Source organism: Botryllus schlosseri, chromosome 4, assembly GCF_051294905.1.
Source record: "Botryllus schlosseri isolate E-star chromosome 4, Bs_hap1, whole genome shotgun sequence".
Taxonomy (NCBI): domain Eukaryota; kingdom Metazoa; phylum Chordata; class Ascidiacea; order Stolidobranchia; family Styelidae; genus Botryllus; species Botryllus schlosseri.
The window spans coordinates 28,596,654-28,613,535 of record NC_137239.1 but is presented as its reverse complement, the minus strand read 5'-3'; the positions used below and the strand labels follow the sequence as shown (position 1 = coordinate 28,613,535).

The following is a 16,882-nucleotide window of genomic DNA, read 5'->3' as shown; positions in this document are numbered from 1 at the left end:
CCTGTCAAAACAAATTGAAATCGCCCAAACTTACCAAACTAAAAGACGCACACGATTTCAAATCGGTATTTCTTCCCCGGCAAATAATTTTCCTCTGCGAGATGGCGTTTGTCTTGTGGAGTTCAGATCGCGTTGGCCAGGAACATTCGTCACCAGCCATTTATGGGCGCCTATGGACAATTTAACATATAGGTATATAGGCTACATATCGAAGTTTTCTGTCAGCATAAGGGCAGGCCTTTTCGACCAAGGTTTTCTCGCTGCCGATCGTTCTGGTACGCTTCTCGGAGTCGCATGTTACATGGCCCAACACTTCATATACGTATTGGTGCGTCGTGGTGTGGTAATGGCCGACTCCAAAATGCCAATTTATGTAAATCATGCGTTTTATTGGGGGTGGGAGGGCACCCAATATTCAAGATATTTGTCAACATTAAATAATTTTGAAACAGGTGCATAAATTGTCAAAAAACACACTATAATTCGTGGTAATTCATGAAATAATTTTGGGCCTCCTTCGAGCGCGGGGGGTTTGGGGTAGCCTACTGCTAACAAGAACGGTTGATTGCGTAAGGTAGGCCTAGTAGTCGTGCTCAGATACTTCGACGACATAGAGTTCAAATGGGGATACGATTATACTGTACATAGAGAATAGAGCTTGGTGTTTCTCGAACTTTCTGCCTTCACGGAGCCCCATCAGACCTACAATTGTTCAAATTTAGTTCTATTATTGTGCAACCGTCATCTATCATGTGCATATATTCACTGTAGGCTAGTGATTAACTTTTCTTGCAAATACCATCATATTATTTATGTAAAAATCGGAAAGTCTTTGATCAATTCACAGTGAATTCTGTAGCTGCATTTCCTAAAATACGCGGTCTTGTCAGGAAAAACCGAGCCGACGAATTGATATTCGCAAGTGCCAAAAATCCGTTTCCACAAAGATAGGTGGCGAGGGATGTAATAATCACGCGTAACGCTTCCGACGACACCTTTCGATATGATCGCAACATATATCGTACCAAAATTGCGAAACATATTTGTAATGAACACATTTGCATTACGGCATCAAGCCAAAACGCAATGTGTGCAATGACTGATTGATCAGGAACTAACGCGAAGAAGCACAGGGCTTAGTCATGGTTTCATGTACTGGATTATTTAGCCTCCGGAAGTAGTCGATCAAATGCGTTCACTGCAGTGATGTATGACAGTAACTCCCAAACTGGGGGGGTCCCCTTGGGGGCGTGAAAGGGTAGCGCGAAGCTGCGGTTACTGAAAATTATTTTCGCGCATGTAATTTACCTTGTATTCATAGTTGATGATCTAATTGAATAGTATATTCAATTCATATTGAAACGAATCTGAATCGATTGTTGACATACAATGTTCTTTTCAATTCTCTACTATTTGCTGACGATTACCTCTGACGACTGTCAGCCGAAAATATTCGGGTTCATTTCAATATGAATATTCTAATCAATGGTATATTGAAGTTCTGTACCCCCAAGAAGCTCTTCAGTTAATGTTCTATGTAGGGGAGATGTGGTACCGATGGATCACTGGGACCGAAAATACTTCGAAAATTCTCTATGATAATTCCATGATTACACTCTGTGAACTTGTCTACAATTGCTTGCTGGCAAAATCTTTCCTCACATACAAAAAAATTCGACGTGCGCGAGCTATGGGGTCTCTCACAGATGTTTTTTGTTTTTGGGGCTGTAAACTAAATTTAGATCGACATATACACTTTTTTTGTAACCTTCAACACGAACAAACCAGCAATCATTTTTATTGTGAAGTGTAGGGCTTGTATCAGGCTATATAATGGCACCTAATATTTTTTCAGTACTTTCCTTGAGTGGACTTTTTTCGATTCATGTATAAAATTCGTAGGGTGGGGACCGATGATACAATAGCCAAATCAAGCAAAATAATCAAGCATACTAATCATGAAACAAATGATACATGCCTACGTACAGAAAATCTTTATGTAATAATTACATATGATGTTTTATCGCTATAACGAGGTATTTGGAAGTCACACTGTCGATTTTCGGGCAATATGTATGTACCCTCAACTTTATAAGTCCGAGCCTAAATCTAAACGTGATTTTATGACAACATTTGAGTTAATATTTATTCTATTTTTTGACAGTTGCGACCAAACATTCTTCTTTGGCTTGCTGTAGCTTAGATTATAATACTGAGCAAGAAAAGTAGTCACATCGGAGTTTTTTAGGGTATATGTGTCATAGGTCCCCGGGTCGTGTGCCATTGGACCCATCGGGTGGGGACCAATGACACGTTCGAGCAACAAATTTTGAACGTCCATAAATATTTTTTGAAAAGACGGATATTCAATTATTCATGTATATGTGCGCGACAGGTAGAGCTTGTATCAAAGTGCTGAGCCAGCAAAAGATCTGCTGTTTTAGGCTGAACATTTCGGGGCCAGCGATCATTTTCCAATTTTTGATCCATGGGTACCACATCTCCCCTATAGTCCAAATTTCAGGTTTCAGAATTCGCTCATCAACAGTCATAACCTCCCACGCCGTCAAACAATCCGTTGGGATTGCACGCATTCTGATTGCATTTTGTGATATGACGATAAGGCAGTTTTGGGATCAAGTCACTACCTTCAAGTCACGAGTCATTTCGAGTCATTGCACATTTTGACTCGAGTCAAGTCAAGTCAATCGATTTTCGAAGGTGACTCGAGTCAAGTCATGTCATCCGAAATTTGGAGGTAACAATTGTTGACGTACAATGTTCTTTCCAATTCTCTACTAGTTATTGACGATTACCCATGACGAGAGTCAGCCGAAAATAATTGGGTTCATTTCAATACGAATATACTATTTAAAAAGAAATTCTACGCGACCCTTTGGTTGAGAAGCACTGTTGTAATCTGAATCGGTATATACTCAACTCCGGTAGCACTGGTATCCGAAAGGTGACATCGAGGTCATTAGTGACCATTTGCACGTGATTCTGAGCGTGCTACGCATTTGGAGCACATCTACCATGGCTGTAATTGACCTTACCGGGAAAAATTGAAGTTCAGGTATCGCGTTTGCAGTATACGTAGGAACAGGATCGTAACAGCACGTCGTCAGGTCCCCCCAAAACGTTGGTCTTGCCCCCTCCCCCCATAGGGTGATAAACCGAATTTCGGGGGGACTTCGCCCCCTAGACCCTGCTCAGGCTATACGCTTTTTGCCGCTACTTATTATATACATTGGGTGTACGTTTGATGAGTGAACTTGGATCGCCTGAAACGCGCAAAACGCGAAAATATTTCTGTGATTCGTGATTGCATCGGTCAGTATGATCGGGAATTGTGTATACAATGCTATCAATTTTCGTCCTTTCTCTGCTCACGTAATCAGATTTACCGGTAGACCTGAGTGAGGTGTGTTGGAAAAGGTAGGACCCCTAAATATTAATAATTAAATATCTTCGGGAGGACCCGTTGGTACAATGACTTCGTTACATGATGCCATTCGATGCTACTCGATGCTATATCAAAAGATATGGAAATCGTCCAAACGTACTAAACCAGTGGTTCCAACCTTTTTCGTCTCGTGCCCCCCTTGGCCGATATTTGAGCTAAAATTCCCCCTCTATGAGAAAGTTGCCTGTGACTAAAAAAATGTGCTTTTTAACGCGCAACCATTTGTTGACTGAGCAATTAGTGGCCAAACATATTCAGATATGTCCGAACTATGGCGAATGCGGACCGCACTAAACTTTGGTAAAGTACAGTTAAATTTGACTTGTTTTTGACCGGTCGGGTAGCCGCTGACGAAAAATAAATCACCAAGTCCTCTTGCTATGGACTTGAGTTAAATCGATGAATTTGGTACGGTTTGTTTTTCACGTTAGCTCATATGTTGGCTTAAAAAGTTGAACAATTTTACTAGCGGCCTTGTGCTGAATTCGGCTTGACGGTTTCCTGCTTAGTAGCAATTTGGTTGAAAGGCTGTCGCGGACCCAGCGAAATCGTCTCGCGAGCCTCTCTTTATCAGGGGATGTAATATATACGGAAGGCATTTAAACATACACCTATAGCTTGAAATCCGCCAAAGAAACATACAATTGTAAAGAACTAATTTCTACTTAACAGTTCTATACCATAAAAATCTAAAAACCTTGTGAACCCAGCGTATCTTCCGATACAATGCCAAAGCCGGATTTCCCCTAAAAAGATTAAGCCAGATTCCCCCCTAAAAATTTCAAAATTCCCCCAAGGGGGATTTCGCCCCCCCCCCCCCCCACCCGGTTGGGAACCACTGCATTAGACAAAATTCAACATGGACCTATTGCCGCCAATCAGCATTCCCCTTTGATAACTCGAAAGACAATGACTAGGCGATGGTTATGATTAAATGTATCATAGCAATATACAAGCTTTGCTAGCTTATTGATCATCTACGATACGGAAGTAACGGAACAATTGACCTATCGCAGATTCACAGGGCCAATGTCTAGTACTTTGAATGCAATAATCTATTCCCTTCTGTCTTATTCAACAGAATGCATTGCATGCATTTGCTAATTCAGCACTTCGAGTGCTGAAATGAAAGGCACCAGAACCTCTTTGCGATTGTCAGTAAACGTTCTTCTCCATCGTGTCTACTAATTTCAATGTATATAAATTGCAACTGAATGAGATGTTCAAATAATTTATGTAACGCGAATAAATGTAATGAATGTATCAAAAAGTTTCGGACTACGGCAGTGATTCCCAAGTGCGGCCCTCAGATAGCCTTCTTGCGGTCCCCGAAAATATATTAGGAAATCGATTTATGACAAAAATTAAAATTTATATTTATAACATACTCTTGCTTTGCTTGGCCTCTGTAGCTTTTAATTATAGAATTGCAGGAAAGTCGTGAGTATAGACTGCTAACGTTACGTCGCTGCTGTTTCAATGCAATTTGCCCTAACTTTCCAGTTGAACGAGCAGTAGCTATAGATAAAAATAGGTATTGATAATTTTTCCCACTTCGTGGTCGCTGGCCTAAAAAAAGAGGCTCATCTCCCGGAAAATACAGTTTTTCTTTCACATTAACAGGTTGTTGACTAAAAATAAAGGTCAACTTTCCGGTCCAGCTCCCGAAATAGCCGCAGTAGCGTTCCTACAGTGCTGACCTAATGTATATTAGTCGAATTTGGCCCTATATGTAACCAAAATCCTCAAAAAAAAGACGAATGCTCAAAAAAGAAGACATTTGGGCGTCCTCCGAGGACACTTTCAAAAAATTAAAAAAGAGGACAAATCATCTTAAAAGAAGACGAATGGTAACCTTATGATAGCTAGATGTGCAACACGTGATCCACGGTTGAATACGCCGAGATGCATACTGCTTTAGCCGGCTAAAAGCAGCATAATTGGTATAGTTCAGGGCCGTAACTGCCGCACCCCATTGGTACTCATTGGTATTGGGTACTCTTGCCCAAGAAAAAATACGCAAGATTTATAGAAATAGGCTTATCAGCGTTGGCCATGACCGCACCACAACGCACCAAGTCATATAAAGTTTTAGGCCATGTAGCATGTGACTCCAAGAAGTGTGACAGAACGATCGACATTGAGAAAGCCTTGGCCGTGAAGAACTGCTTTTGTGCTGACCAAACACTTCCAAATACCAAAAACTTCGTTATATATACAAAATACATATAGGTTTAATTGTCTATATAGACGCCTAAATGATTGGCGCCGAATGTTCTTGTCTTGGCAATCTGAACCTCACAAGACAAATACCATCCCGCAGGAAAGAAAATTATATACCAGTGAAGAAATACCAATCTGAAATCGTGTAACCTTTCAGTTTAGTAGGTTTGAGCAATTCTACATATTTTGATGTAGCAGACAGGAGGTCACGAAATAACATCATGTAAAGTAGTCATACCTAGGGTTCCGCCCGTCCGAAGATGTTTAATTTTACGGAGTCTGCAGTTTCAAAGACACCTCTCACTCAACACTACCGGTGAATCTGATTACTTGGGCAAAGAGGACAACCATGCAATTCCCGATCATATTCGCCGATTTTATCATGAATTATTGAAATATTCGCGCGTCGCGCTGTCTCACTAAACAGTACAACTTTAATTTCGTGGCAAAAGCGAACAACGTGATGCGGGGTCAGTTTATCACCCTATCGGAGCCCGGGGTCCTGACGAAGAGCTGTTACGTTCCTGCCAACAGGTATACCCCCGGAGATGTTTAATTACTATTGAGGGGGCCTATACCTTTTCAAACACACCTCACTCAGCTCTACCGGTAAATCAGATTACGTGAACAGAGACAGGATGAACATTGATAGCAATACATGCAATTCCCGATCATATTGACCGATTCAGTCATGAAACTAAAGAAATTTATCGCGCTTCGCGCGTTTAGGCGAGAAAAACTGATTCACTCAACGGACACCCAATCCAGCAGATAAGTAGCGGTAAACAGTGTACTGTTTTGAAATCTCGCCAGTGCCATAAAAATACTCCGAAATAGCCATGATGACTGTTTGGGTCCGTTTCATAGCCGTAGTATTTGTGCGGCCCCGACCGTACTCTGAAATTCTAAATTTGGCCCTCATACCGAAAAAGTTTGGGAACCACTGGTCTACGGTGTTGGTAGAACAATAAGCGCATACGACGAACTTGAATGAATCGAATATATTCAATCTTGTATAGCAGAATTACTGCAGCACAGGCGAGTCCCATACGACCACTACGCCCACATCAGAACGCAGATGAATAAAAGCGAATAGATTACAGAGCACAGGGTATAAATGCACAGCAGATCACATTGGAAAATAATAATTGACAGTAAATATACCAGTTCTATACAAATATGAGTCAAACCCTATATACCAACGTAAATATGCACGTACAAGACAGATAAGCATAATTATATTAAATACCTTGCAACCATATTCGGAAAATGGGGTCAAAAATCGTCTTGGTCAAAATGGCGGCGTATTGACACGATCCCACCGTCATGATCTGAAACGGCGATACAATTGCTATACAACTTTTTGGTTTACAACTAGATTTCGAAAAATCGGCTGAAACTGAGAATGCATTTGTTAACGGTCCCTACAAAGTCTTTCCGCTTTTTCATGGTACAGAAGATGGCGGTCCCTGTAGTTAAGTTGCTCTCTTTTTGGACTTACCAATTTTCCATGCCATTAATCTCTCGTTATGTAATTTGGATTTTGAAGGTAGTTTTAACAAAGTTTATCATTACATCATGAGTGAAATAGTAGCAAGTTGCGTGTGAAATAACCCCTTTATTCCTGTTACTGAATGTAATTTCGCAGATCGCACAATGCACAAGCACATGTTCGCAGCGTCATTAGCCATTGTGCGTTGGACGCGAACAAAATATACATTGTGCAGTTTCGAATATAGCTAGCTCCGATTAACGGTTAAAGTATGCGTGCCCGCGACAAAATATACGGTTTGATGCTTGTGGGTGAACTTTAGGGTTACTATACGTCCTCGAGAATCGAGAATTTGGGGAGTCAAAATGACCTTTTTTGTTTTAGTCAACACCGCGGCACTATAGGCAAAAAGTAGGTAATTCGGGAGACGAGCCAGAGTCCTGACCTTTTTTAGTCAACGCAACAAGTTTTCCAGTAAATATGGCAAAATCAACGGTTTACTATTTCGGTCTACTAACTTTTATGATTTCATAAGATTGTCCTCCTTTCCCGATTCAAAAATATGGTTACCCTATGTAACTTGAGAATTAGTTACAAGGTAGCATTTTGTAAGAACGCAACTCTTTGGCGGCATTTATCCCCACATCCATAATAACTCTTCAGTTGTCAGAAGCTCTCTTAATTTTCAGATGCATAAAGTGGTTTAATATTGCATTTTATGTCGTGTCTGTATGCGGGACTGTCATAGGCATAAGACTAAACTCAATGTAACGTATATCATCAACTAGGAAATAGCATATGGAGTATTTGGTTGTATTATGGTCGGGAAAGCGTCGGTTTCAATCATGTCGCGCACACTCGCGCAACGGAGGGCGCCGGGGGCGAAGCAGGAGTAAGCACCAAGGAAATTAATAAGCTCGCTAAAGAATATAGTACAACGTTATTCAGACTCCAGACAGGCCATTGCAAGCTCAACGGACACCTGTACCGTATTGGGTGCCATGATGATGGACTATGTGAAACCTGTCACTCGGAGGAATCGGTCGAACACTTCTTGGTCCAGTGCAGCAGATGCTACGACCATCGAACTTCGCTTAAAGCAGCCGCCGACCAATTACGCATATGTTTTGTACTGGACAATTTATTATCTGATCCCAGAATGTTTCTAAAAGTAGTGGAATTCGTAAATGCCACCGCGAGAGCGATCTGATTGCTTGGCAATCTGGACTTTATTAAGGGCCCTTGAGTCATGATGCGAAATTACTTCGTAATCCGTGCACCAATTTTCCCTTATTCAACCAACCAACTAACTATACGAAATAGCTTGTTATAACCTAAAATCCGGGAGCGAAGAGTACAACGCAAATGCCACCATTTTTACTACTGTGTCTGAGTTTGTTTTTAATATGAGAACAAAACTATTTAACTTCGTTGTGAAAAATTCATACGTTAAATAACTCACTCCTCTCGCTTTTGGGTATCAATAGTAGGGCTTGAAGTCGCCTAGCTGTCACCTCTGCATGATTCTAGGTAAATTTCACAACTACGTATATCGTAGCACGCAACAAACTGTCGCATCCAACTGCAATTCATGGTTTTGAAATCCCTGAAGTGGTCGCCACGAAAAATGTTGTTTAGGTGTCCTTGCCATTTGCATTGCATTCTTGTGCATTGTGATCACTGAGCGGTTTGTGGCGCGCCTCGGGTTGGCGTTTCATGTTATTTATTCGTATACGTATATACTGCAAACGCGATACCTGAACACCAAATTTCCCTGCAAGGTCAATTACAGTCATTACAGTCAGACTCCAAATGCTTGGAATCAGTTGCAGCTGATGGTCACTAGTGACCTCGTTGTCACTTTTCGGATACCTGTGCTACCGGAGTATAGTTTACCGATGTTCATTACAACAGTGCTTCTCAACCAAAGGGTTGCCTAGAATTTCTTATTAAATAGTATATTCATATTGAAACGAACCCAAATATTTTCGGACGACACTCGTCAGGGGTAGGCCAAATCGTCACCAACTATAGTCGAGATTTGGAAAGAACATTGTATATCAACAATCGTATTACAAAATATCAAGTCACCAGCATGAAATTTCGAATAAGAGAGCGTTCAATGTATTACTCTAAATCGTACACGAACTTCTTTTGTTGACACAGACACACTTGACAGACTTCTCCGAATTATTATGACGGATACTATGGTCTTTGGCTTCAGGGAGATCGTTCATTTGAGTATATTTTCATCGTGTCGCACTGATCCGTCGTGTCAATGAACTTCTTAAAGTTCGAATAAATTACTTTCGTTGAAGAATGTATGCGATATAGCACAGAAGAAATAGCGTCGACCAGCCCCAAGTCATACGCTCGGATCCATTGCATCCGTCTAAAAAAGTTTTGAGATAATTGATAAGTATGGCGATTTTTGTACCTGAAAAAGGAAAGATTTTGACACTTTTGACACCATTTTGAACAAATTTTTACATCGTGCATGTAAATTAGGGGTTTTCCCATATAATGTTAGAATTGAACTACTTATCTTCATTTTTGATTGGAACTGTCTGACCTTACGAAGTAGTTTGGCCTGAAAAAACTCTTATGGCTTAAAAACGGACATATTTTTTTACGTGAAAAAACTTTATTTAAACGGAATCTGGACCTATGAATAATTCAGTAGTTACATCACGCATTATGGTAGAGATAGTTAAAATATGTTGTAGTACAACGAAAGATACTTTTCTACATTTCCGGTATAAAGTGTCTGTCGGTACTGAAGGGCGAAAGAGCGTTAAACAGCAACTGCTGTTAGCTGACAACACTGAAGTTGTGCGTACACTGTGTTGCTTCATTCTGACGATGTTGTCAACATCAAAATTTTTCATCATGCTCTATATAATAACGCCATGTCAACCGATTTGTTTCATTTGACCGTTTATGATTCATAATGAGCAGATAGCAACAACACCTAAAACGGCATGCCTTTAAAGTATAGGCTACAAGCGGTAAAATGTCAAATGAAAAGTTTACCATCAGTGCAAACATCTACGATAAAAACGAAATGCAGGTTACAGAAGAGTTTTAACTGTCTAAACAATTTTGACATTTTCTGACCTAACGCCACAATTTTGACAACATTTTGACTCATTTTGACATGTCAAAATAAAAAAATCGCCCTGTTGATAAGTCATGAAACAACAGCATTGTATTTGCTATCTTCGAATATCAATATGATGCTGCGTGTGTAAGGACTAAATTGAGAAATACTTACTATAGCCACAAGTGCACGTGGTGATGCCTAAGAAAGTGTTGCACCCGTATACTATGCCGTTTCGTGAAGGCGCGCCACACCCGCGAACAATAATTCCTAAATAGAAAAGAATCCTCAATGCAATTTCGAAATCCCGTAGGAATTTGCTGTGAGTTTTGACTGAAAGTTTCATTCAGTTCAGTTTGTTATGATTCATAATATGATAACTTTATCAGATCGACTGGACTGTATTACTTGTAATTCCATTACGACAGTTCAGTTCTATGCAATATGTTACAATGTCGCAACAAATGAGAATGACAGGAAGGTGTCGAAACGACTTGAATTAGAGTAGTCTTTGCAATCAGACACCGGCCTACAAGCATTGGTCACATGGCAATATTTTAATTTAAGTTTAGGATGTTAAAAAACTAGGGGTGTCCGACCTCCCAAATTCACTTGGATGAGCTTACCTCACACATACTTGTCTCCGATACCCAAAGAATAAAGATTCTGGCTGCGATGTAAATCTACAATAGGTTGCAACAGTATTGATGAATAAGATCAGAACCAAGTGCGAAATAAAAAAATTATCACAGAGCCATATATGCTAGCTTGTGGGCAATAGATTCCCAACCCCTGACCAATACGGAACAACCCGTCTCTTACCATTGCCTGATACATTGACACAGGCCGTCGACGAAGATGGGCACGGAACCAGTAAGTCCGGACTGATATTCTCGCAGTTGGGGCACGAGTAGCACTTCAGGTTGAAGTCCAGTATTTGAGCATGTGTCATTGGATCTTTGATTGCTTCCGTACTGCGTCGATCTGGTAAAATCAGATTGCAACGAAATTAAAAGCAAGAGTAAAGTTGTACAGCAATCAAGTATCCCGGCCCTAGTAGAAGTAGAAGTATAGCAGTCTACAATCGTAGTCACGTGAGGAAGTATTGCGAGTAGGGTTGCATTTAAAACAAAAATCAATTTAAAACAAACGTGTTTAAAGCATGGCCCTTCTTTAAATCATGATTTTTCCTAGCAAACACGAGATATATTTTGAACATGTTAGGATATCTTTTTCTTGTCCAGTTATGTGAAAATCATATATTGTGCATGCCTTGTGCTGAAGCACAACTTAAATATATCATTTTCTTGGCCAAAGTTTGTCGAATGCTAAAAATATATTTGTGAGGAATCAAATTCGATTATTGTTTCATATTATGGTAGAGTGGGTTTACGTACAATAGGTTATAGAGAGATATATTCAATATGGGGTTTTTTTGTGTTATATGTTTGCGGATGTTCTGATGATGATGGGCGCCGACCGTAAAAATGCTGCATAACCAGAGGTGGTCAAAGTAGTCAAGAAAGTTACTCAAGTAGAAGTAGAAGTAGCGACGAAACAATCTACTCAAGTACAAGTGGAAGTACTTCTTTCATGAGCAGCCTAAAACTACTTGAAGTAGAAGTCGAATTGACTGACTTTAAGTCTAATCAAGTAGCCTAAGTAAGTAGGTATGAAAACGATCGTATTTCGTTCGCACGGACTATCAAAAGCTGCAAATTAAGGTATGCGGAATGCGTAGAGAGCTTGATTCATATTGATGCATCCCAGTAGGTGTCAATTTTTGACAGAATAAGCAGTCATTCACATCATGGGATGTAAATGATAGTATTTATATGGAAATGCGATACGAATTCTTTGTTTACTCGAACACCTCGTTTTAGAGAGTACCATGGCATGGCGCCCTCACCCATATCATAATGTCCCTAGTTGAGTCAAAGAGCAATACGGAGAAGTTGTGTCGGATACGGCTTTAATACTTTGCGCGATTAGAATACGTTGATTGAAAATATGGCAGATCGTACAAATGCCATATAGTGTATAGCTTTACTTTCGGAAAATATAAGGCATTACCACATTTGCTTTTATACTTTAACATGCACGTTTCCCAGACAAAAGAACTGAAACTATGATTAGATCTCAACGTATAATACTCGTAATTGAAGGAAAAATACAAATACTGCAAAGCGGAAAATATGTTTAATGTCTTTTGTCCAGAAAGTACTTACTGTGATGAAATATTTGGTATAGGCGACAATGCGATGTGAACGGAACCACGCAACCCGGTATCTAAATTATATTCAGCGATACTTTCGGAAAAACATATTTGTCAATCCTTATCTACTGTGCGCGAAGCACAACGAGAATTCTGGGTATTACATGACTTTTATGAAAATTAAATATTGGTACCCCGTGAAAAAAGCCCCGAAATTCCTTAGGCTATCTTTCTTATTCGGGGATTAAACTACTTCTACTTGACAAACTGAAAATAGCGAAAAATAAGTAAGTAGTTCACCAAATATTACGAAGTAGAAATAGCGAAAAAAGATCTACTTGAGCAGGTACAGAAGTAGAGGAAAACTACTTAAGTACTTCGAAAAAATAGAAGTACTTCGTCACTGACCATGGCCACCCATGTGCATAACGATGTAGCTCTGGTTAAAGATATTTTTGTTCGTGACAGGGGTGACAAGCGTTTTTCGTTATTGTTTCATTTTGTATTTATTATTATTTTTTGATTAACATGGACAACGTCCTTTAACGAAAAAAAGCTTGTTACCCCTGTCACGAGCAAAAATATCTTTAACCAGAGTTACATCCATATGTAGCATTTTTACTGTCGGCTGTCATCACCATCAGAACATCCGTTCCGTATCCACGTGCTATAACGGTTGAAACGACGACGATTTCGAGGGTTCCAACCATTCCATCATGTATACGTCGACCATATCGGGTGTAGATCGTCCGTTGGATCATACTGCATGTTTTGTCGAAAGTAGGCTATGTACACAATTATGACATAATTATGCAAGTTTCGAAAAATGATTAGTAAAGCTGGTATCCGTGGCTTGCCGACTTGGCGCTCGGCATTACCTGGACAACGTGGAGGCGTGTTTCAAGACTTAGATATCCTTACGAAGCTGTATCTGTACCTTCCTTGTACAGCGGCATATGAACATCATGCAGTCATGGTACACATATATGCGCAGATCGTGTGTATGTCATATCATAAGTCGGTGTATACGCTGCAGAAATATCACGGACAAAAATACAGAACGTCCTATTCCTAGTATGAGTATAAACGACTATACCTTCATTTTGTTGCCCGAAGCCAACTGCATCCGGTGTACTTTTATCTCTGGAACATTTCTGATTACCTCCGAGCCAACGCGATGGGACGTCTTGTAAATCTGGGGACGCCCGGTCATTCTGATTGCCGACGCCTGAATTGAGACATTTAGATCGTTGAGATCAGTTGCTGCGTGGCGAAATAGCGCAGTGGTATAATCCGCAGCTGCAACACCAATGGATTGCATTTCGGGTCCGACCGAGGTCGTCTTCAGAATTCCTATGCCTAAGTGTTGGAGGTTTATCTAGGCTCCTCTTCGCCACCTCATCCGCGTCAGCGGTGTCTTGCAAAAAGTCTAGACGTTGGCAGTGCTATAAGTCGGCAGTTACGGAACGAAAAACGAAGATAACTAATAACGATAATATTGCCAAATTAAGCTAGTTAGAGCGACACACTGGTAATCTAATTCTAATGTACTTTGTGAAATGTTATAAGCTCTAATTTAAAGGTTTACTGAGAATGCAACAGGAAAACTGATGTAGTGCCAAACGAGCGGAGCTCAGTGCAGACTTTAATAAATTAGATTTGATAATGATAATTGTCGTTGTCTACTTAAACTAATTTGACAGAAATGCCGTTAATCTAATTTTAATATACTTTGTGATATGTTTAAAGATTTAAGTTTAATTCTAATCTTCTTACTGATAATGCTGCAGCATAGGAGATGTGTGCTGTATTGACAAGAGTACGTGTTTGATGCGGGTGTGGTCAGACTATAGTTGATCTTCACGGTATTTTCGATCATTCCTATGTTCAATATGTGCATGCATATTTCCTGCACTACCATCATTGCCGTCTGTTTGTTGTCTCTCTTTGTCATCCTCGTGCTTGTGGGATCGATCTCGGATTTGATATGACCTGGACTTGATTTTGTTGTATGTCTTTCTATTCACACCCGTGATATACGGGTGTGAATATACACCCGGGGTTCACCAAAAACCCAGAACCTTCCTCGGACTTACACCGCGGTATAAATGAAACAGAACATTTTAATCCAAATCATGATATCGCCTATAGCAGTGGTTCCCAACGTGGGCGATATCGGCCACCAGGGGACGATTTGGCAGTCTAGGGGGGCGAAAATAACGAAGGGGGCGATAGGGGGCGAAAGCAACGAAGGGGGCGATGGCCCGTTAAAACGGCTATATTGGAGTCGGGACCGTAACTACCGCATCTTAAACTCCCCAATTGGGGGTGGGTACCCGAACTCAGGGGGGGGCAAAATCTTTTAGAAATTCATGCAACTTTTTCAGATATTTTTCCCGCTGCGCGCGATTTATTAATATCATATATCTTGATTTTGGGGTACCCGTCACCCAACAAAAATACGCATGATTTATGGAAATGGGAGACTTCAGCGTCGGCCATTACTGCGCCACGACGCACCAATACATATGAAGTTAAAGACCATGTGACATGCGACTACGAGAAATGTGCCAGAACGATCAGCAACGAGAAAGCCTTGGCCGGAAACGAATGCCCTTGTGCTGACCGAAAAATTCGATGTATATGCATATGTGTTTAATTGTCCATGGGCGCCTCAATGGCTGGCGTCGAATGTTCCGACCTTAACCGTACAGGACAAATGCCATCCCGCAAGGAAAAAATTATTTGCCAGTACAGAAATACCAATTTGAAATCATGTGTTAGTTTGGTACGTTTTGACGATTTCCATATCTTCTGATATAGCAGATATAGGAGGTCACGAAATAGCATCATGTAACGAAGTCAATATAACAAAGATTCTGGCTGAAGATGCTTAATTAATATTTAGGGGTCCTACCTTTGCCAGCAAATCACACTCAGTTTTACCGGTAAATCTGATTACGCGAGCAGAAAGAGGATAAAAAAAATCAATAGCAATATATATGCAATTCCGGACCATATTGACCGATTCAAACATGAATTATATAAAATTGTCGCGCTTCGCGCGTTTAGGCGAAATACGGTGACTCACCAAAAAGTACATGAAATAGCGTATAGCTGATATGTAGCTACAAAAGGCCCATTGGCCGATGGGGGTCTGGGGGTTTGGTTTATCACCATATGGGGCCAAAGACCAATGTTTGGGGGGCTGACGAAGTGCTGTTTTTAGTTTCCCAATCTATGGGGGCGATGATCGGTGTGGAGCTTAAAAAGGGGGCGATGACACGAAAAAGGTTGGGAACCACTGACCTATAGGGACATTGGAAAGAATACACATAGGCGCGTAGGATTTATAACTGTTATATCATTCTGAGTCATGTTCATGTCTGTTGTCATGTTCCGTGTCTCGGATGTAAATGCACACTCTTTTCGCTAAGAATGTATTTCTACGACTTACTGGAAGAAGCGAATAGCAGCACGTTCATCCACAGTGTCCTTCGGATGTTCATTTCCCACCTCGTTCTGAATTGTGGAGATTGATTAACTGCTCGTGTACGTACAGTGTACACTGCGTAGGGTTGTATTTATAAACAAAAATCCATTTAAAACAAACATGTTTAAAACAAGGCCCTTCTTTAAAACATGTTTTTAATTGTTGTTTTTTTTGTTTTATTTTGCTTTTAAGCCAAGACGTCACGAATATTCAGCTGTGACGTCATAGTTAATTGACATTGACAATTGAAAATATTGGGTAAATATAGCCACTTTACCGAAACATCTACGTACTATAGCTGTTGAACCGACTATTTTGAGGGTTCCGACCATGCCATATCGTATACGTCGGCTATATCCGGTGATAATCGTCCGTAGGCTCATACAACATGTTTTTTGGAAAGTATTTACACAATTATGGCATGATTATACTACTTAAAAAACCTAGTTTTTTTAAGGCCCTTGTTTAAAACACTGTTGAAAACATGTTTTACACAAAGTGTTTTAAACAACCATTTGTTATCAATGCAAACCTAACTGCATGGATAAGATAATACCAATCGCACTTGGATCTAATATGTGAAAAGTGTCTGTGCTCTAATTTTAATTCTAATTCTGGTTTTCCTGTAAATGCTACAGGTGAATTGTATAGTGCAAAATGTGCCAAGCTTGCTGTACAGACATTTACTATTATCATGCTCATAAGCATGAACTCTGATTTGATATTAACGTAAAATCCAACGTCCCAGTTTTCTCAAATTCAGTAATTATAATTCTGATCTAATTTGGAAATAATGTGTAGTTATGATACTAGCTCTAATCTAATTTGTAGAAGTTGAATACTGACTAATCCAATTCTAATACCATGCATAATTCATGTAGCTAACTCTCTCC

General features: G+C 40.2%; 2 protein-coding genes across 2 annotated transcripts in view; one reads left to right on the top strand and one right to left on the bottom strand.

Annotated features, from left to right (window-relative positions):
* The first annotated feature begins 7,980 nt into the window (after window positions 1–7,980).
* Window positions 7,981–16,882, top strand: part of LOC145437726 (flotillin-1-like) — a 63,437-nt gene continuing 54,535 nt past the window's right edge. Inside the window, exon 1 of the mRNA XM_080315008.1 lies at window positions 7,981–8,002. The gene's annotated coding sequence lies outside the window, so the exon portion shown is untranslated. The remainder of the gene's footprint in view (window positions 8,003–16,882) is intronic.
* LOC145437728 (uncharacterized) lies at window positions 9,099–16,875 on the bottom strand. The gene is made up of 5 exons (XM_080315010.1): window positions 15,954–16,875; window positions 13,593–13,724; window positions 11,104–11,265; window positions 10,456–10,551; window positions 9,099–9,573 (listed from the first exon to the last, which is right to left on the bottom strand). The coding sequence occupies exons 1-5, from the start codon at window positions 16,003–16,005 to the stop codon at window positions 9,485–9,487; spliced, it is 531 nt and encodes a 176-aa protein (XP_080171136.1). The 5' UTR covers window positions 16,006–16,875; the 3' UTR covers window positions 9,099–9,484.

Bases quoted from the DNA above. Each gene is read 5' to 3' on its own strand.
- LOC145437728 (XM_080315010.1), bottom strand. From the start codon at position 16,005: ATGAACATCCGAAGGACACTGTGGATGAACGTGCTGCTATTCGCTTCT. The intron at 13,725-15,953 runs GTAAGTCGTAGA...GTCTCAATTCAG, and splicing joins GCTGCTATTCGCTTCTTCCA to GCGTCGGCAATCAGAATGAC. The intron at 11,266-13,592 runs GTATAGTCGTTT...TGATTTTACCAG, and splicing joins CTTCGGGCAACAAAATGAAG to ATCGACGCAGTACGGAAGCA.